At 41.7% G+C, this 22769-nt stretch overlaps 1 protein-coding gene across 2 annotated transcripts in view; it reads right to left on the bottom strand.

The window, feature by feature from the left end:
• Pik3c3 (phosphatidylinositol 3-kinase catalytic subunit type 3) overlaps nucleotides 1–22769 on the bottom strand; it is a 79449-nt gene that overhangs the window by 41609 nt on the left and 15071 nt on the right. For both annotated transcript variants that reach the window (XM_021150598.3, XM_021150599.1), the window contains 9 exons: nucleotides 21657–21743; nucleotides 19931–20026; nucleotides 17435–17506; nucleotides 16843–16947; nucleotides 16125–16217; nucleotides 11993–12178; nucleotides 7399–7553; nucleotides 6826–6916; nucleotides 5389–5456 (listed from right to left, as the gene is read on the bottom strand). In XM_021150598.3, coding sequence (XP_021006257.1) covers nucleotides 5389–5456; nucleotides 6826–6916; nucleotides 7399–7553; nucleotides 11993–12178; nucleotides 16125–16217; nucleotides 16843–16947; nucleotides 17435–17506; nucleotides 19931–20026; nucleotides 21657–21743 — 953 coding nt within the window. The remainder of the gene's footprint in view (nucleotides 1–5388; nucleotides 5457–6825; nucleotides 6917–7398; nucleotides 7554–11992; nucleotides 12179–16124; nucleotides 16218–16842; nucleotides 16948–17434; nucleotides 17507–19930; nucleotides 20027–21656; nucleotides 21744–22769) is intronic.

The following is a 22769-nucleotide window of genomic DNA, read 5'->3' as shown; positions in this document are numbered from 1 at the left end:
GAAGCCCATAGCTAACACACACCCGGTGCTGACTCAAATACCCAGATGCATGCACTGCCTGTGGTCCTCCACCCCCCTAGCATGCCTGTGCAGAAGCCCATAGCTAACACATACCCGGTGCTGACTCAAATACCCAGATGCACGCACTGCCTGTGGTCCTCCACCCCCCTAGCATGCCTGTGCAGAAGCCCATAGCTAACACATACCCGGTGCTGACTCAAATACCCAGATGCACGCACTGCCTGTGGTCCTCCACCCCCCTAGCATGCCTGTGCAGAAGCCCATAGCTAACACACACCCAGTGCTGACTCAAATACCCAGATGCATGCACTGCCTGTGGTCCTCCACCCCCTAGCATGCCTGTGCAGAAGCCCATAGCTAACACACACCCAGTGCTGACTCAAATACCCAGATGCACGCACTGCCTGTGGTCCTCCACCCCCCCTAGCATGCCTGTGCAGAAGCCCATAGCTAACACACACCCAGTGCTGACTCAAATACCCAGATGCTTGCACTGCCTGTGGTCCTCCACCCCCCTAGCATGCCTGTGCAGAAGCCCATAGCTAACACATACCCAGTGCTGACTCAAATACCCAGATGCATGCACTGCCTGTGGTCCTCCACCCCCTAGCATGCCTGTGCAGAAGCCCATAGCTAACACACACCCAGTGCTGACTCAAATACCCAGATGCATGCACTGCCTGTGGTCCTCCACCCCCTAGCATGCCTGTGCAGAAGCCCATAGCTAACACACACCCAGTGCTGACTCAAATACCCAGATGCACGCACTGCCTGTGGTCCTCCACCCCCCCTAGCATGCCTGTGCAGAAGCCCATAGCTAACACACACCCAGTGCTGACTCAAATACCCAGATGCACGCACTGCCTGTGGTCCTCCACCCCCCTAGCATGCCTGTGCAGAAGCCCATAGCTAACACACACCCAGTGCTGACTCAAATACCCAGATGCATGCACTGCCTGTGGTCCTCCACCCCCCTAGCATGCCTGTGCAGAAGCCCATAGCTAACACACACCCAGTGCTGACTCAAATACCCAGATGCATGCACTGCCTGTGGTCCTCCACCCCTCCCTAGCATGCCTGTGCAGAAGCCCATAGCTAACACACACCCAGTGCTGACTCAAATACCCAGATGCATGCACTGCCTGTGGTCCTCCACCCCTCCCTAGCATGCCTGTGCAGAAGCCCATAGCTAACACACACCCGGTGCTGACTCAAATACCCAGATGCATGCACTGCCTGTGGTCCTCCACCCCTCCCTAGCATGCCTGTGCAGAAGCCCATAGCTAACACACACCCAGTGCTGACTCAAATACCCAGATGCTTGCACTGCCTGTGGTCCTCCACCCTCCCTAGCATGCCTGTGCTCAGCCACTCAATGCAGCCAGCTAACTGTGTCCACTGAACGCACATGACGGCTCTGCACCAGTCAGACTGCCACTATGGGGAATTCCACATTAGCGTCACATGTCTTCAGCTCTCAACTTCACAACATACACATTCTCTTAAAGTAACTTAATTGTCCTACCTCCAATAGCAGAAGCATCAACACTCCCCCTTTCAACACCTTGGACTAACTGTGCTTACCCAGGCTTGAGGATCAAGCCCGCCATCCCTGGGTATAGGCTCAGACCAGGCAGGTCAGTCCTCTCAGCTGCTAAGCACCAACTTTGTGATTTGGTAAATATGGCAGCATGTGCTAAAGACACTGTCCTTTCCTGTCTCTTCATCCTTCCACCCTCTCTCCACTCACAAGAAGTCTATGCACCTTGCTCCTGGACTTCCTCTGTAAGTGAGATCCTCTGGACACTTGTGCTGACAATAGTTCCTTGTCTGTCACTGATCCATACGTTCAGTTCTTAGCATTGATGGATGAGTCATACCTCAAATGCTTTCAGAAATTGCTGTTGTATCTGACGTGATCTTATAGACAGATAACTGCTTTAAAATCGGTCTTATTCTCTCTCTTGTCCCAGAGCTAAGCTATACCACAGCAGTTGTGCCTGAGATCTGGGGTTTCTGGGAAAGTGCTGTGATGAATTGAGCCCTGACCTAGATATATCATTTGTCAACAAGACTGTAAACTAAAATTAATAAAGGTATGAAGGACTAGAGATGCCTTATGGAACATCTACAACCACCACTGGACACATGATTGTCTTTAAATTAGAATTAATTCCAATTGACCAGGTATTGTGACATATGCTTATAATGCCATCACTTTGAAAGGCTGAGACAGGTGCAACCGGCCTTCTGGACCAGCACAGACTTTGAAACAAGACCTTGTCTCAAGAAACAACAAAAGCAATAATAAATCAGATTAGACTCACACTTCAGTGTTTCATTTTAGGTACAAAGGGCAGATAAAGAGCTCTGAGGATCACGTATGTAGCAAGGTTAGAGGACTGAGCCAGGACACAACACAAACAAGAAAACTCCTATTTTCTATGATGGTATTTCAGAAGGCGCAGTCACATGACAACTGCACATAATATTGTCAGACCAAGAGTGTCTGCAAGCTTCAAAATCATCAGTGTGCTCACACTAGGCTAAGCCTGGCTGCTGAAATTCACCGATGGTCCCCAGCACCACTGGGTGTTCTGTTTCTTTTCCTATGCATGTAAGTAGCAAACTCACTCACAATTGAGCATGGCCATGTCCACAGAGCTCACCACTTTACTCAGTAGCCCCTAACTTCAGTGTTAAATAAATACACAGCTACTAAAGCTTCCAGGGCTCGAGGATGCAGGGTGATCTCTATAATTAAACACATTTCTAGGATTTCAAGCCAACGTTCTGCTAAGTAAGAAATGAGTCATCTAACATAAACGTAAGCATTATCTCCATGGTCAAATGAGGATCAAAAGACCCGGAGTCTAAGCATCTCACAGTTTGCTGCTCACACCTATACACTAGAGTCTACTGAGCCCTGCATGCTGCTTCCTGGAGAGCTGTCATCTGAAGGGAAAATGTGACAACCTATCCAGTAGTCAACATAAGATGACACCACTAGGCTGACTCTTCCATGACAATTTCATGGAGCGCTGTCTACCGTTCATGACATTGAAAGGTCTTAGAAGTTAGAGAAAAGCAGGGCGTGGTGGCTTTAATCCCAGCACTCGGGAGGCAGAGGCAGGCGGATTTCTGAGTTCGAGGCCAGCCTGGTTTACAAAGTGAGTTCCAGGACAGCCAGGGATAACAGAGAAACCCTGTCTTGAAAAAAATCAAAAACAAAAACAAACACAAAAAAAAAGAAGTTAGAGAAAACACATCATAGCATACAGAGTTGACCTTCACTTTCAACACACTGGAAGCACAATGAAAATACAAAACTGCACGGATTTATAAATTCTGATGCTAGCATTTACAGACTAGAGACGTAACTCTGTGTATTTTAACATTGACACTATCCATTTTAAAGGGTTTGTGTGTGCAGTTAGTGGCCCCTCAAGGATTTAGGATAGCAGGAATATTACTGAAATTACTGGAAAGGGAGGAAAAATGGCAAAGTAAACCTAGGGTGCTCAGAAGAAAACAGCAGAATCAGTTAAATATAAAGTTATTTAATTCAGTGACTGAAATTTAAATTCAGTTGTCAGACACCTGGATCTCCATCCTTCCTGAGACTTGGCTCACATTCATAGGAAGCTGGATCACTTCAGGCAAACTTAGAAATGATTTCTCATATAATTCCCCTACACTCTATAAAATAGCAGTATCAAAGCCAAGCATCACTATCAATGGTTTTTTTCACTGATGAATATTTCTAATACATAACATATAGAGTTTGAAATGGAAAGACTAGTTAGCCCTCCAGAAATAAACAGACTATTCAGTGCATTAGAGACAGAGCAGGGAAAGCACACAGAGTCTGGGTCTGATAGAAAGCGCTTACGAGTGGAAGTGGGGCTGTCTGTGTTTTATGTTCCCTGTTATTTTTATGTCATTTAGTCTTTGACTATTTACTTAAGCTTTTCACAAGGAAATGGTGTTTTTTTTTTTTTTTCTATAATGGTGCGAACAGAAGCACACTAAATAATTCAGATAGGAATGCAAAACCATTAACTGTAGGTTTCTATTAAATCAAGATAGCAATTTGGCAAGATGAGAATTTGTAAGTAAACTCTTAGAAGGAAAACTGGTACTTAAAACTAACCAAAGTGCTCTGTAATGCATGTTCAAGGACATCCCAATGCTTCATGTGAGGGGAATATATTTTTATGAATATTACATTCAACTGCTGAAGTAGACACATAGAGATATTTTGCTTCTAGCAGCTCAGCCATTGGGCATGTGGAAAACTCACAGGTACAGTGGAGAAAATGACTGAGGCCATTAAAATAATTGATATCAATATGGTAGGAAAACACCATAAAGGCTTAGACAACGTTGCTTCTGCAGACCGGGCCTCTGTGCTCTTTACGAGGGCTCAGATTCCATTTCTTTTTGATAAAGGGAGAATGAGATGAAGTTTCATTCAACCTAAAACATCAGGCTCTTCAGACCCAGTCTGAAATAAGACAGCATTTTCAGTTCCTTAAGAACAGCAAGATGTCTTATGATTCTTAAAAAATAAGGAATTTTTAGATTGAACATCTATTAATTTGGGTCATTTAAGTTAAGACCACACATTAAGTATAAGACAAAGTCAGAGATCATCTCTATAGTTAACAGCTCAGGTCTCCAGGAGGCTCACCCAGGATGCTGCACCCTAAGATCCTCTGTAAAAGTGATCAGGACTCACGCGTCAGTACACAATCCCAGGGATCTCTTCCACTCAGTCAATGTACTCAACAATACGGCCACACTTCTGACTACCTTGGTACAGGAAGTAGGCTCTCTGTACCTCATTGTTTTCATGGTTATCCTTGTCTCCTATAACTAACTACACAGGGAAGAGAGGAAATGTTCGCTTGGACTCCTCTAGAAATGGCAGTGTCTATCCTAACCAGTGCCTGCCAAGTTCAGTTACAGCATCCTTCTGCCTCAGCCTCCTCATGTTTAAAATGAGAGAAGGTAATTTTTAATTTCAATTTTCTATTTTTGTAGCATTCTAGTGGTCTGGTAAAAAACGTAAAAATGCATTCTTGAAAAGTTATAAAGTGTTATATACTACTTAAGTAGCAGGAAAGGAAAGCAGACCCACCCAGGGAGATGGGGACCACCATAGTCATTTACATCTTAGCTCTTGAAAACTTAGTGTTAGAAAGACTATGATTGCACTGACTTCTGTGAACACAGCTAGGAGACAGGAGGCAGGAACACTGCACCTAGGCACTTGGAGGTGGCCTTCATCTTAAATCATCTGTGCTTACAGCATAAGAAATATAGTTCAAAGGGGTGATACAAAACCAAATTACTTTCACGTACCAGTATAAATAATTAGCCAGTGTTGAGTTCTTACAGGCTCTTGATATCAAGAATGTACATAGATCTTGCTGAAAAAAATAAAAGAAAGACATATTACCATTTGCTATTAACAGGAAGAAAACAATGAGAGATCCTAAGCTGGAACAGTTTTCATCTGAAGTTACAGTAGAGATTCTCATCTATCCATCCATCATCCATCCATCATCCATCCATCCATCTATCATCCATCTATCTTCCATCCATCCATCCATCCATCCATCCATCCATCCATCCATCCATCCATCTCTCACATCCATCCTACAATCCACCCACACCAAACTGACTACAAACTAAGACAGCACACAGAGGATATGGAATTACCAGTTCTCTTGACCAAAATTATTTGGTAACTGAGAAAGACAACTTGAAGGTGCTGATGGCCTATAGGATACTGCTACTTTTCTGAGGTTGCCTAAGACTCAGAAGGATATCCACCTTTCTGTGAAGGTTTAAATTATCTGAACTCCATGAGTACCAATCAGCCTAGAAAATGCTAGTTTAGCCGGGCAGTGGTGGCGCATGCCTTTAATCCCAGTGCTTGGGAGGCAGAGGCAGGTGGACTTCTGAGTTCGAGGCCAGCCTGGTCTACAGATTGAGTTCCAGGACAGCCAGGGCTACACAGAGAAACCCTGTCTCAAAAAACCAAAAACAAACAAACAAACAAACAAACAAAAAAAGGTTGGTTTATCAGTCCCAAGAAAAATGTCGGGAGATTAAAAACTGCTCAACCAATAGTTGAAAGCCAGGTGGTAAGGAGGGTGACATCTGGTCACATCACAGCATTCCCAGAGAGGCTAAGGCTGCCAAGCTCTTCACCTCAATTATTTCATCAGCTTTGAGAAAAGCCACATGATGACCAGCAGACCCTACACCAATGACCAGCTACTTCCCCCTCAGAGCTCAGCTCTTCCATGTTCATGCCCTCAACACACACACAAGAGCTGGTGTTTTTTGTTTTGTTTTGTTTTGATGTAACTACTAGTCTAGAAGAGCTGTTCCCTTCAAAAGTTTACCTGTCTATATGAATTAAAACCACCTACTTAGTATATAATTCTATAGAAATATACATTTCTACAGTAAAATTACAAATATTGATAACTGCACTAACATACATTAATATATTAAAATGAACATCCTGAGTCTCCCTAATAGAATACTTAAACTTAGATTATTTTTAAATTACATCTAAACCCATTTATATCCCCAGAGCATCAATAAAATAAATGAAGCAATATCCGGCCCATTAAGTGAGGGGAAATGTCATAACCATGTACCATAACCCATTACTGAACAATGTTATAATGGTCGGTTTATTAATCAAACCAAGGTCTTAAAGACCAACACAGAATGCTGACTGGCATTCTTCTTCCACCGAAATCTTGAAAAGCCTTTACTCACCTCGAGATTTTCCCCATCGGACACTTCCTTTGCTTTAGATGCAGGAGGAGGGGAGGCCACGGGAGGAAGAGGGTTGGTTATAATTTGGGAGCTGAAAACATAACAGGAGAGATAACCAAGATGTAAAATCCTGTTAGTCATTTTTATTCTGCAAGTGAGGAGCTATTGTCATCCTGATTGTTGTTGTTGCTTGTTCTGTTTGTTTTTCGATGTGTATGTAATAAACCCTGGCTGTCCTGGACTTGCTTTGTTGACCAGGATGGCCTCAAACTCAGAGATACGTGCCTGCCTCTGTCTCCTAGGCACTAGGATTAAAGGTGTGCTCCCCCACACCAGGCTGTTATCCTGATTTTTGAGATGAGAAAGCAGCTATGTAAATGAATATGTAACCCAGGAAGAAGGAAGACCTTAGACAGAATCTCAGGTCTTCTAAGTAGGCATCGAGCAGGAGACTAAACTCTAGTAATCTATGCATACATAAACATACATGTGGTACAATAGAAAGGGAAAAGAGGCTAACATGAAAATGGAGAAATTGTTACATTAAAAATAATCTTCCCTGGAAGGCCACACCTATCTATTTCTCCAGAACTGACTCCAGAACTGGACAGACTTTCCGATGCTGAAGTTTGACTATCCTTCTTGGTAGGTTCCAAGCCATTCTTTATGTCATCAAAGTTTTCATATTTCAGAGCCTGGACCAGCTGCAGTAAGTACATCAGCAAATCCTACAAATAAACAAATGAAAAGAAGCGGGCATTAGAAAATCCAAAGCACACTCAGTACAGCCACACTTCTCTCTGGCAGACAGGGACATGCGACTTGCACGTCTTCCATTTGTTGCCTTTGGCACAGCATGAAGCTGCTGAGCTGCGGGATGCATCCTTGTGTCCTTATTTATAAAAAGACCGGCACAGCAAAGGCTGCAGAAACAGTCACAGTCGTAAAATAAGTTAGTCAAAAAAAAAAAAAGGAGTGGCGAGTGTGCAGGCCATAGTAAGTGGCCAATGGTGGTTTCTGTTACATAGGGTTGTCTTAACAACAGAACAGGAGAGAGGAGAAGGTAGGAGAGAGGTTGAGATAGTTCCCACAGAAAGAACTAAGGGGTTAAAGAAGGGCCTTGTTAACAGGAGACCATCAAATGCACCCCATGTCTAAGACAGCTGGGGAATAATACACTTCACAGTTTCAAAAGAATTTCCATCTCAGGACACTCTTTTTGAAACAACTTTTGTTCTTCTTTTCCTTAAAAACCCTCAAAATCTCAAAAGCTCTAAAACCTGGAGCCCTCCTCCACCTCCTTCTCCTCTTCCTCCTCCTCCTCTTCTTCTTCCTTCTCCTCCTCCTCCCCCTATTCTTTGAGATACCCACAGATCCCTCTAAATCCCCCAGCTCCCACCACCACATCCCTCTAATAACCTCACATCCTTCTTTTCAAACAGGCACACAGAAGAGACTGAGCAGTTGCTAACCCTCCAGTTAAAGAAAGGGCTTGAAACACCAGTGTCTCAGGCTGAGTCCCTCTTCTGCTTTCTGGAAGTCAGTAGGAGCCTGGAGCTAAACACAACAAGAAGTTGCTCCTCACCTGAATGTTCTCTAATGTGAGAAGTTTTCCAGTGATGGACAAGACTCAGCCAATAAGACATGAGAACTGCTTCTCACTGAATTGCCCAGGAAAGGGGAAGTGGGAAACCATATCCCTCCTTTAAGTCACATATCCCCATCAGCTTGCTGGACACTTGGCAGTGTACACTCCAACAACACAGTTTTTTCATTTGTATGGGAATAAATTAATGCTAATACTAAGTAAGTCATCTGCTTTCTCATTATGCTGAAAAATAAAAAAAGTCCCCAAGTATGGAAGACATAAACTTTGAAGTAAAACAAAGCAAAAGCAGGGTGTTAAAAAAAAAAAAAAAAAAAAAAACAAAACAAACAAAAAACAGATTTCTACCCAAGTTGATGCAATAGAAATTTCCCTAGAGCCAAGGGTGGTGTAGTGATTGCCACCTTCCCCAAAGGTGACTCCATGCTTTGGAAAGCAAGGCTGTGTCAGAGACAGTGCTCCTGTGCTTGCAGACAAGAGTCACTGTCCACGCATGTGCAATTCTTGCTTTACACACTCTGCTGCTGTCCCTGCCTGTACTCATGCTGTGCCCTCTGTAGAACACAAACAGCTTTGCCTCAGTGTGCCCCAAACACATTCCTCACTCAATTCTCATGCAGAACTTCCAGGTCTGGACCAAGTAAGAGTAAGAATCAACACTCTAAACATTCCTAAATACAATCCTTAAAAACCAAATTCATACAGGTATTACGAGATTTACATTACAATTATGTGGGGTGGGGGAGGTCACACAGATTAACATGATAGGAATAAGAGCAAAAGGTGATGGATCTATCAAGAGGCTTTCTTGATTTATGCTCTCACACTCAGACTCTCACATGCAGAACACAAGCACACGCAAAAAGAACTATTCTGAACTTAGTAAGAATTAAATAAAATGACCATTAAGCACACATCAGATGGCAAGACACTAAAGGCATTCTCATAAAAGTGAAAGCAAGACAGAGCTGGGACATTATTTGTGCTAGGCTGCAATGAGAGGAGAGCAATCCAGACTTGAAAAACAGGCACAGCTTTTGTGGTACCACCTTACACGTAGGAGATGTGAGAGCTCAAAAAGAATGTATAAGAGCCAGAAAGAGACACAGTGAAGAGACAAAAAGAGAAACAGGCATTTTACCTAATGGATAATAAGAGAAATGCATGAATACTTTGTAATCATGACACAACTGTCAGATATAATTTAATCTAAAAACAACATAGAACTTTGTAAAAGACCTGAGTATAAAATCACAGTGCCAGGCAAAAAGGCTCTACGTCATAAAGCTGTTGTCTCTTATGTTGACTTAAGTTTAAGATTCTTTTGAAGGTTTCATAAAACGAGTTACTCTCAACATTGTGGAAAGAATTAACGTCCAAAAGTCAGACCAGCCTGTCCAAAGGGGCAGTTTTAGTTACCAGTCGCCAATGGTTTCAGTATTCATATCAATGTGAGGAAGTGCCCAGAACACCAAACAATAGCATGAAGAATGTGTCCACAGAGAGGAAAATGCTATGCCTAAACTTCCATGGCAATGGAAGCTCCGGGCTCAGGACTTCACCCAAGGATTCTCTTAAATGCCCTTTCTAATTAACCAGCAATAGACAGTAGTGTGTTCTTCAGTTCTGTAAGTCATGCGAGTTATGCATCCTAAGACACTGAACACGGAAAACCCAACTCACAGCCAGCAGGTAAGAGAAAAGCACACCAATTGGTTATCCAATACTATATGGGCAGGCCTGAAAACATACATACAAAAATAGAACATTATACAGATGCAAAAATATAATATTATACAGATGAAGCATGTGTATATGTATATACACACACACACACATGCACACATACACACACACATGCACACATACACACACACATACACACATATGCACACATATGCACACACACACATGCACACATACACACACACATATACACACACACATACACACACGCACATGCATGTAACAACAATTAATGAAAAATGAGACCATGAATTTGAAAGAGAGCACGGAGGTATGAACGGGTGTCAGGAACCCACTAGGGAGACTGTGATGGAGACTAGTGTTGTAGATGATGGCTGAAAACAAGTAAATTCTATGAAACCATTTGAGATACTATTTAATTTTAATAAAATATGGACATATTTCAATCATAATGTTTCATGTGCTTCTGAAAATTCATGGCATTTCTAATTAAAAATGACCTTTAAGGTGTCATTAATAACAGCTGTTCCACTAGCTCAGCAGCAATTTACAGTAAGGTTTCACACTGTGTTTTATGTCCCATTGGGCTAGCATAAACTAGTAAGTCATCTTTAAGAACACACTCACTCTAGAAAACAAGAAAACTTGCCAGATTAGTCCACCTCACTAGGAATGACTAAGGCAAAGTCTAACAATGCCTGTGTCAACAACCATTCCTCCTCAGCTGCGCCGGGTGCATACGGACACTCAGCATGAAGGCTACAGTTGCTATGGGTACCCAGAGGATGCAAGACCATCTTGGGACATTTTACACATGTGCACAACTGCCAGCAGCTGAAGTTGAAGGCAGGGGGTTGGAAGCGAGTTATGGCCACGAACCTCTGTGCTTCAAAGGCTTACAGGCTCCACAGGGCTACGATTAATGTGGCCTCTTGTACACTGAGTTGGATACACTGAGTTGGAATGGATCCGAACGACTCCCTAGCTGTGCTGCATTGAAGCATTTTTCATTAGAAGCCTTTTCTCCAGACAGAGGAATAGCAGCTCTGGTGCCAGTGGAAGGCCCTGGGAGAGAAGGCCATCAAGTGACAAACTGGAGGGCAGCTCTCCTCTCACAGCAGCTCTTGCAGAAATACTTTAAATGCTTCCGGAGACCTAACTAGTCTAGCTGCATGCATCAATAGTTCTCAACCTGTGGGTCAGGACCCTTTGGGAATTGAGTGGTCTTTTCAAAGGGGTTGCGTATCAGATATCCTACATATCAGGTATTTACATTACAATTCTTAACAGCACATTACAATTATGAAGTAGCAACAAAAATATTTTTATGGCTGGGTACTCACAACCTGAGGAAGCACAGCATTAGGAAGATTGAGAACCACTGGCCTATATGCTCCCTCTTGCATCTTTCTCACAGCGCACACATGTGAGATGGCTCACCAACTGCTCTTCCGAAGGTCCTGAGTTCAATTCCCAGCAACCACATGGTGGCTCACAACCATCTGTAATGAGATCTGATGCCCTCTTCTGGTGTGTCTGAAGACAGCTACAGTGTACTTTAACATAATAATAAATAAATCTTTAAAAAAAAAAAAAACAGTCTGTAACCAGTGATTAGTCTTAGACTAGATTTTTTGTTTGTTTGGTTTTTTGTTTTTGTTTTTTCGAGACAGGGTTTCTCTATAGCTGTCCTGGAACTCACTTTGTAGACCAGGCTGGCCTCGAACTCAGAAATCCACCTGCCTCTGCCTCCCGAGTGCTGGGATTAAAGGTGTGCGCCACCACGCCCGGCTTAGACTAGATTTTTTAAATGTATCACGGAACAGTCACCAGGGGTACTGAACAGTAATGTACCTCATCATCGGCCTGCCTCAGGCGGGCCACAGCGTAACGCCTCACAGTTGGGTTGGTGTAATGAGAGGAGAGCAGCTCCAGGGAATCCTCTACATCCATTGGCTTCCACTTTCCCAGAAGTTCCAATGCCTGCTTGGCCTCCTGGGGTAGGTCCCAATTAACACACTTCAAGAACTTCGTCAGAGCCTGGAGTCAGAACGAGTTAAATAGACAGTTAGGAACTATATCTGATTGCTGGGTCAAAGAGCTCTGGTACAGGCAGAGGTCTACTTGGCCTTGACAGAAGAATCCAGGTCCTTGAGTAGCAGTACAGAACAAAAACCAACACAAAACAAACAAACAAACACAAACAAACAAAACCCCTTCCCTGTAACTATATTTTCCAGGATAAAAAAATTGCAGGAGACAATAATTTTTTTTAATCTATTTTTCTGGTTTTAAAATATTGGAGACCTCAAGATGGTAATGGGCTAGGCGAGGTAAATCCCAAGAACATTAACATGCCTTGGAAACAGTCTTAGCTTTGCAATACCAACAGTGTGTCACAAGAAACCACAACAAGCTTCGGTGAAATCTCCCAACTGGCCTCACTGGTACCTAATCAGGGTCAGTTCCTTAGCTTTAATATACACTCTCAGAGAGATCAAAGACACCAGGATGCCTCTCTAAGAAGCGACTCCTTAAAGAGACATGCAGTTAAAACAAAACAAAAACAACAATAAGAATATCAAAGCCAAACAGCAAGAGAGGTAGGTACAGAGCCAGCCACAAGCAATCTGTGTAGCAGACAGCAGATTTTTCTAGAGGTTTACTTCTCTGGCAATTCCATGTCCTCAACTTTGGACATGGCTGCCTAGCAGAGGTCAAGTCCTGACAGCACAAACAATACACAACTCACTTCAGAAAGGCACACTCCTGTTTTCCTCACACTAAACCCTGAAAGCCAGGTCTCCTGGCAGCACCCCAGGCAAAATGGAAAGCTCTTTTCATTCTGTCACAAATCTGTCATCTACAGACTCGCTCTTAAAGAAAGATAGCTCCTTTCAAATTTTCTTTCAATAAAACTCCACAGTCAATTCTTCCAGAAGTGCAGATTCCACAAGCCCGAGGAACTTAGGATGGGAGGTGTAGACCAAAGGATTCCTGTGACTCCATGGCCAGCCAGTCTAGCCAATGGGTTACTTCATGCTCACTGAAAGACCCTGGCTCAAAAAATAAGGTGGAGAGCAATCAAGGAAGACACCTGGGTGTGACCTTTGGCCTGTACATGCATGCACACTCAACCCCTGCCCACAATACACACAAATGGACCCGTACATATATGTGCATACATACATGTACGTGTATTTATGAGAATGAACGAAATCTAAATGGAAATCTAAATAATGGAGGAGACAATGCTCAACTAGACAGCTTTCATAACCAAGTGAAACTTCCGGCGCCAAGAACAGGTTACATCCAGTAGAGTCAAAAGGGACTCAAGGAAAACACTGAACAGCCCAGGCACTTGCCAAAGCTTGGTTGCTTCCCAAACTGAAGATAAGGCCCTACTGCTGAAGACAACACTCATTGGACATAGGAAAAATCAACTGGTACCTAACTGGAGACTTCAACCCTACCGACTAGGTTCATGGTACTGGGAGGTGCATTGCATGCTACCAGGGGAGAAAGATAAAACATCAACCCAGCTACCAACCCTACGATCTACACTGCTGACCTGCTTGCATGATACCCTGGTGCAATAGTGACAGGCCTGGGGAGTAACCAACCACAATCTCTTTGGATTTTAGCTCACTCCATAGGATAAAACCCATGCCTGACACTGCTTGGGTCACCAAGAACCTGAAACTAGACAGGTTATGGGCCTAGAGGAAAACCAAAGTGATTCCTAATGACATTCTGTTATACCCAAAGAGCAGTGTCTCTCAGTCAATAGCAGTCATCATCATCTTCACATGGAGAATGTGAAGAAAGTGAGAGTACTCAGCCCTAAATGTGGATGTCTTCATCAAAGCCCTCTCTTTGGGGTTCAGGGAACAATATGGAAGCGGAGGAGGAAGCACTGTAAGAGCCAGAGGGGATGGATAACACCAAGGAAATGTAATGGAAATTCTAAGTATCATTTCCTAATAGCTAATGTCCACTAAATTGTTTCTACAGTCCTCCTGAGATTAGAAATGAGAAATTCTCTGGGAGCTGAAAGCCTGGCAAGCCCATCCCTATGCGAGACACAGACTGAAAGAAGGCTTGTGCATCAGTGATGGCTGCCATCGGCACAGGACACACAGGCTGCTATGTGATGATTACTCCTGCCACTTCAAGGCCAATTTACATTGGTTTGCTCAAGAGCCCTTTTTGCACATTAAAAATACTATTTACTCTCTGCCAGTTACTTAAGATCCTTCTGGTCTGAGAACTGCAGCTTCATCAGCATCTCTGAAGACAAGATGCTGTCTTCAGGACACCTGCCACTCAGTTTATATCATTGGCAAACATTTAGAAGGGACTGAATTCAGTGAGAAGTGACCACTAAGATCAACGATTTACCTTACAAGCCTTTCCATCTAAGGAAGGCCTCTGTAAGGCTGCCCTGTACTTTGACGCTGTGCATCTTCACATTATAGTCTCCACCTTCCCATGCAGATTACATGACTGCAGCATGCAAGCCATGATTTGTAACCACACGACTCTTCAGTTAGCACAGCAAGGTTGTAACTAATTCATGCTCTGGAGGAAGAGCAAGCTCTCAAAAGCTGGCGTAACATAAAATCCCCCTTCCCGTTTCATAGATATAAAGGGTCACCGTTAAGACACATCCACAAAAGGTTTCCCAAACCATCAATGAATGAGACAGAGCAAAGGCTGAAGAGCTCAAGATGGTCCCTAACTTCATTTTCACTTCTACCTTATAAAACTCAACTAAACCAAGTAGACCAGCACAGCATGAGACTGCAGCACACTGGTTCACTCTCCAGCATGAGATGACAGTGGCACGACGCACGCTTTTCCTAATGTGTCTCTGCTCAGCCTCCAGTGGACTCAGAAACCCTGCTGCAAATCCTCTCTATATTCTCTAGATCTTCAAAGACCCCCTCCCCTTCTAAAGCCTGAACACCAGCATCTCGAGAAGGAGCATGTATACTTCCGTTGCCCTGTAGTGAACCTGATCTGTGTGACAGGGATGTACAATGTGCATAGTGGGTTTGCTGTGGATTTAAAGGTCCCTAGCATTCATCAGCTGTTTAAGAAGTCATGTGGTGCGCATACATCCATGCAGGTCAAATGGTCATATACATAAAGTAAAATAAATGAATCTATTTTTTAAATAAATCTTTAGCCCTCACTCTAAGATAGAATACTTCAAGAATGTCAAGATATATACATTTCATTACCAAGGAATCATCCCATATCAAGTACAGGAAACTCGAGCTTTAATCCATCATGACTGGCCTGCAGTTACAAAGCTGCACAGTCGTAACAGTGTAGGCACAAGAACAAGTCTTCAGACTAGAGGCTAGACCTGGCAATTCATCACACTTCTCCCTCCAGAAGCCCCAACCCTCCAGTTTCCTTACCAAATGTCCAGTTCTCATCTCACCCCCATCCTGCTAACCAGCTGCCTGACACTATACTAATTCAGTTTCCACATTACATATCACACTATTTCCTCTATCCTTACGGTCTGAAGAATTCACAAGCTTTGTAGTCAGTATGACTGCATTCCTAATCACTCAGGAACAAAGAGGCGAAGAGGGTAAGAATGAAAGGACTCAGGTTTAATCTGCACATGCTACGGAACAGGTGCTGTGCCGTCTCATCCAGAATGCTAAGCTGTCTCCACTAGAACAAGAAGAAATGAAATATGCTACTCTATCCTGTGCAACAGATACAAACTGCACAGGTAGAAACTGAAAAAAATCTGCCTTCAAAATTCATTCAGACATTTTCTAGGAGTTAACACACAAGAATATGTGTCTCTGTGTATACACCTTTTCCTGTGTAGCCAGTATATTTCTGTGTAGCAAGACTGCTTGACCATAGCTGCATGTTTAGTGTAATTTTACTTTCCTTTTGATCATTAGAAAAAAGGGATATAAATAAATTTGATGCATAAACTATTCAAAAAACTCACTTTTTCTTGATTAGTAAGATAATATCTAAATTTCCAAACAAGATCTTGTTCTTCATATGTGAGTTGCTTGGTTGGTGGGTAACTCACAATAATCTAAAATAAAAGAAAAAGAATTATATTTGTCAAACATACACTTACTACATATTTCCATTTCATATAATATTTCATTTGCTTAATATTTCTATAACATAATTATTACACAAGGTGGGGGAAGGCACACAGAGGCAATTAAGGCAAAATATGTGCTGAGGCATCAATTTACAAAGCAACTCATTAGGACATTGAAGGAACAATGAGACGGCCATGCTCTATATGAGCATATGATTTCAGAGTTGATTTAATTCAACTAGACAGGAAGGAAGCCAAAGTGGCAATGTCCTTCACCATAAAATCACTAGAAACAAAATGAGTGCCCTCTTGTCAAGTCAGCAGCAATTCTTAGTGTTTACATGCCGGCCTTCTTAAGGAACACCTCATAGCTCATTTCTCAGAACACTAAACTATGAAAATACTTACAATCTTCTAGTTATGTTTCCACAGAGACAGAATTACTAAAAGTCCCAAAATGATCTAATAACAAATCCAAACCATTCTGCAGATAGCATGAAACTTGAAACCATGAAGTTACAGAATTCAGCAAACTTTGAAATGCTATAAAGTACTGGCCGTAATAAAATGTCCACTTAGTTGTTCTTTTCCAGTCTGTATGTTCTCTTACATTTAGCTGATCTCTTGTGGTAGCGTTGGGTTTGAGATCGTGGTCAGATGGTCCGCTTCTTAAGCTCCGAGCAAGCTTGTGGTGTTTGCTCTCCACTAAATTCTCCTTTAAATTGTTTAGATATACAGAGAATGTAAACCTTACAAAAGGGAAGCTTCAGTAGTCACAAACAGCAAAGTCTTTCCTTTAAGCCATGGGTTAAGATGTCTGATGTTTGATTCACTCTGGTGCCACTTCAGTCCCAAGGACCCACTACAAGGCTGTGAAACTATATGAGTCAGGTTCCAGTAGTGGAACATGCATATGACACCCGGCTTCCTCGGGCTCCCCCTACCCAAATCCTTAAGGATCACCACTTTCACACCAGACAAAACCTCCCAGTCACTCCTGCATTAGTCAGACCTCACTCTTAAGATGCCAGTGTTCCTTATAAGCATTCATTAAAACCAATCCCCAATAGCTGAAGAGCACTTATCACAAGTGAACATGTCTGGGTATGTCAGGTGTATGTATTACAAGTTTAAAATCTATTACATGGGTTTGTGTCTATTCCACAGATCATTGTTCTTAAAAGCTGTGTACAGCAGCTTACCATAGACATTTGAGGATCAGGAACTTTCACTAACTCAAAACTTGTTAAAATTGGAGATGATTCGTCACCATCCTAGAATAGTGCAGGGTTTAAAAGATAAAAAAGGAAGACATTTAACCAAATGGTAAGTGGATATAATATTATAAAATGCTAATACATTTACATTCAACTTTAAAAACATCATTGTTTTGTTCATAAATTCTTATCCTCTTTCAATTCCACATTCATTTTTTTTACTTCTATTACTAATAAATTTTTTGGAAAATAAGTAGAAAAAAATTTATTATAGTTGTAAAGATATGAAATCTGGAAACAGTTTGTTTTTTATTGTTTGTGGCTACAATTGTTAAATCTTGGTTTATTATGACAATGGATAAGAAAACAGTCCAATCTTAACCTAAATCAGTCCAGCTGTTACCCACTCAAGTGTAGGTCACATTTCTGGCCAGTGAGAGATTGCAACAACAGGGCATCTCAGGGGACAAAACAAGCCTTCACATGGACAAGAGCATAGCACTAATTCTTGACATATGTTAAGAATTAAAGCTGCCTTACCTTGTTGGTACATCATTCCTGAAGAATGAATGGCCTTTGCTTTTAATCCAATTCAGTATAATAAATGTCTCTGCAAAATTACTGCAATAGGCTAATTATGATTGACACTCATCCCTTGTGACTGTGTACCTAGCACTGTTATCAGAGTTCTACTGTCCTCAGAGCTTAGTGCATTCTCAATTGTAGATATTCAACAAAATCAGGAGCAACTGAAAAAGCACTACCATAATTGAGTCTTACGGGAAACAGCAGAGCCCCAGAGCTGCTGTCTAACTGGCCTGTTCTCGGTCACAACCAGAAAACACATTTATCAACCCAACTGTGGCAGCTAATCTTCACTAAGGCTATCTGTCACAGAAGACAGGTGACAACAAAGTCTGTTTCCATTAGACTGTGCTGCACTGGCCCAGCAATCCTTATGCTAAAAGAACTATGACAAGGTGAGCAGGCAGGCATTAATTCATGAGCAACTACCTAGAAGGAGTAACCTTTCAAAGTTTTTAAAAATTATTCCAATTTCTACTCTGTTACTAATTCCTCTATTGCAATGCTGCCTTTCAAAAGGTCCCTCACAGTGTTTAACCCACTGTGAAGTTTCTTCACATAGAAGCCCCATACGAGCAGCAGTGTGGATTTCATAAACACGCACAGCACAAAACAGGAAGTAATTTGAAAATATTGGTGAAAAGTTTGCTCAATAACCTTTTCTTTTTGACGTGGGCTTTCTAATAAACTCATACACAATGGTAAATAACCTACTTTCTCATCTTTCCCATCTTTCTCATGCATAGAAGGCCGGATAAGTTAACTTATTCTAACTTCGCACTAAAGCGAAAACAGACGACAGAGAAAAGAAGTAAGAACATCAACTGAGAAGGATCACACAGTAATAAATAACAGGGTAAATCCAAATCCTCTCTTGTGAAAATCTTTCAGGTAGCCTCTGCAAAGGGTACAGGCATGAGGTAGCCTCTGCAAAGGGTACAGGCATGAGGTAGGTAGCCTCTGCAAAGGGTACAGGCATGAGGTAGCCTCTGCAAAGGGTACAGGCATGAGGTAGCCTCTGCAAAGTGTACAGGCATGAGGTAGCCTCTGCAAAGGGCACAGGCATGAAGCCACTGGAGGCGGTGTCAACAAGTGACACTAATATGCAAATATAATTTAATAAGCAACTTCTAATGAACAAGTGACCTATATACAAACTTACTGTATGCTACAAGTGTTCATCTCTAGTGTCACATACACAAACTCTGTTCTCATTTGAAATGATTTAAACACTCTTTCCATAATATTGAAAGAAACTCTACTTAGGCGGTTTCAAACGAGCATATTTTTACCTATATCATTATTCTGCTGCACCAAGGGAAACCCTTTCAACCTGAATTTAAAGCAAAGAATTTGAAAGAGCTACATTCAGAACACTGAGCTATTCTTCCCATAACGAGAAAACACGAACAATACACAACTGTTCCTTCAGTACAGTAAAAACACTGTCTCAAATTTTTGAATAAATTATATACAAGCACATCAGTGAAGGTTTTCATAAGCAAAGATACACATAGTTCCAACATATTGTATCCATGTTAAATAACAGACACCTGAACTCTCAAAGTCTTGCCAAGGAAACATTATAATTTCCTATTTATTGGGCAAATGGATAACTGTAAATAATGCTATTATTTGGTGTCATACTCACAGGTCTGCAGAACAATTTTAATCAGAAAGTCTTAATCACTTGCATACTTATTGAATTTGTGGCCCAGACCTACATGACCCGACTGGGCTGCAGCTCTGTGGTATGGCTGTGTATGCAGAAGCAGCTGCGGCTGAAAGCCTTTGGTTGGTTGTTCTTCTGCAACCAAAGCATTTGTCTAAGCAGGAAGAGCAGTCATTGGTGGCCAGCCCTTGACAGCAGAAAGCAGAGAGTCGTAAGGAGAATACCTTTTCATAGTAAACAATGCCATACTCCTTGTCATCGCACTTGACACAGCGAAACTCAACCATCAAGTACATGAAATTAGAGCTTCGTTTCTCACTCTAAAAAAGAAAAATAGAGCAATAAAATGACGACTTTCAAACTTCCTTAAATAAGGGTCTTCATCACAACTCAGCAACACAGGAATCAATGACTACTCCTTAAAATATAACTTTTGTTATTATTCACATGTAATAGCCATAGAGCTTCACTGTTTCATGTAGAAGGGGACATTACTCCATCTCCAGAATCAATAAGACATTTGGCTTACTCAGCACCTTAGAGTTTATGATTTTAAACCTTGAAAGTGTTTTATTTTATTTTATTTCAAAAATAAAGATGCCAGTTTGTACGTGTAACAACTTTCAGTACTTTTACTTTTAAACTACATTAATTAACTCACTTCAGGAATTATGATGTATATAGGAAAGTAATCTTATTTTTTTTTTAAGTTTGTAATCAAAGGTAAGAGGCTTAAGTAATTTTTATAAAATGTTCACAATTTCTGAATGCTCCTAAGATAACTCGTCATTAGCAGCTTTTATCAGGACCCCTTCTTCTAGCTTCTGCTGTTACTGCATGTACATGGTGCACAACGCCAAGGGCACTTAAAGTGTGCAGCCCCATACAGTACTGTCTACTGTCCCCATACAGTACTGTCTACTGTCCCCAGACAGTACTGTCTACTGTCTGGTGACAAGCAGAGAGGAAGGGCAACACAGCCAAGGTGGGAAAGCATGCCCAACACTACATCTCTATACACGAAGCACTGACCTGGAAGAAAACAGATGGATTTTGAATAAACTATTTTTCTAGTGGAACTATTATTAAAAGCGCAAAAGCTAACTCTTCTAGTGGTCTGTGTTGTAAACATGTGAATACATTTAGAAAAGATCTCAACTGTACAATCAATATAGGTGGTTCCCACAACAAGATTCATTTAAGACAAGAATAAGGGGCTGTCACACTCAGTCTCCATTGTCTTTCTCTCCCCTCCCTCCTCTTCTCTCTTGCTAAGAACCTGTGGAGGTTTAAGTCATGTGATTTGTACACCACGGTGGTCATTATCAGCTAGACAGTGATATTCTCCTCTCGGAATTTGATTCATAAAGTTGTTTCCACTCTCTAGACACAAATTCTTACATCAAACCTATGGTATTCTTAAAACAAACCTACAAAATAAATCAGCTTTAACAAATACAACTTTTTAAAAGACGCATTGAAGTCATCTTTTAATTAAATATTTACAATGGCTCAATACACAAGCTCAAGAAAAGGTAAACTATGTATAATGGAGTCCTTACAGGGGCTACAACCCCCAGGGAGTAAATGAAGCGCTGAAACAGAGGTGTGGACTGGACAGCGCACTTCTGAAGATGGCACGTGGTGACCTCAGAGAGGAGACACCACTGCTGATGGAGACTCAACAAGCAGTCAAAGGAACCTGACCAACATGGCAACACACGTGAGGCGCTGGGTCGTCACATATGACAGGTAGGTAGCCCTGCTAATGGTTCAGATGACATTAATACTTTAAAAGGCCAGGTTTGTTACTTATTAATATAAAACTCACAGTACCTAAAGGAAGCCATAGCTGACCGAGAACTGACAATAAAAAATTACTTTTAAAGAAAGAATGTTAGCTCAGTCACCGTCAGCATTTTTCCTGGTGTGAGGAAGGAAAAAACTCACCTCATTTATCATTTCTATCTCTCTGAATGTTAGTCTGTCCAGCCAATCCACTTTCACCATGTGTCCTTGCCGATGGGCCTTGGTGAGCTGTAGGAAAGTGCAACAGGGTTAATCTCAACACAGATCCAACCAAGGAGGAAGGGGGACGGCCATCCCCATTGCTCATCCCTGATGTAAAAGTCAAGCGTCTGTAACACTACACAATCCAAAGCATTTCAGGCCACAAAGGGAGACGGCCCCATCGGCCTCGAGGATGGGTCGCTGTACACAGAGCATTAAAAATAATTCTGACACTGCTTACGACAATATAATATACATTAAAACAAGTGAATTTTATGCTTTTATTTGGAGCCTACTCTCAAGATATCTAATCAAGTATATACAAATATTTCAAATTCTAAAATGAGCCGAGATTCAGAACACTTTTGGGTTTTAAAGATCTAAGCTGAAAGATGCAGAGTCTATATATCAACTCTGCATAAGTCCTTCTACATATCCAATTCTTCATAGAAAGTGTTCCTACACACTAGATTACACACATGAAGAAATCCTACACATTGAAGTCTACATATAAATCTTCATACATAGGACATTAGACTCAACATATGAAAGATTCCTACATTTCAGATTCCCACATAGAAAGCACTATTACATACCAAAACCGCATACTATATCAGAATAAGAAACAAAGCAAGAAACAAACCTTTTTGTAAAAATGAAAATCATTAAAAAAGAAAAAAAGTTTTAAAATCAAGCCTGTAGTCTTGCCAAGAGCAGAGTGAAGTGCCCCCCCCCACATGTTATTAGCATGTTTTACAGTTCTTATGTTTTGACTATCATTAATGAAATTATAATGAGTAGATCCTTTCGGGAATAATACATCATCTTTTCTTGATTCTTCCCACTTTTAATGTAACATTCTGAAAAAATTACTTAGACAAAGGTAATTCCTGGGGACCAATAAATCTCCCCTTTAAGGCTTATGTACACGCACATGCATGCGCGCCTTATTTTAGGAGACAATGATAAAGGATTTAAATTTCTAAAATTGCTGATGTTTGAGTCCACTGGGGTCTTACATACTAATCTTGGCCTAGTTCCAGAAATTACATC

The sequence above is a fragment of the Mus caroli genome, unplaced genomic scaffold, assembly GCF_978045245.1.
Source record: "Mus caroli unplaced genomic scaffold, Mus_caroli_1 scaffold_19, whole genome shotgun sequence".
NCBI classification, from domain to species: Eukaryota; Metazoa; Chordata; class Mammalia; order Rodentia; family Muridae; genus Mus; species Mus caroli.
This window is presented reverse-complemented; position numbering and strand designations above follow the sequence as displayed.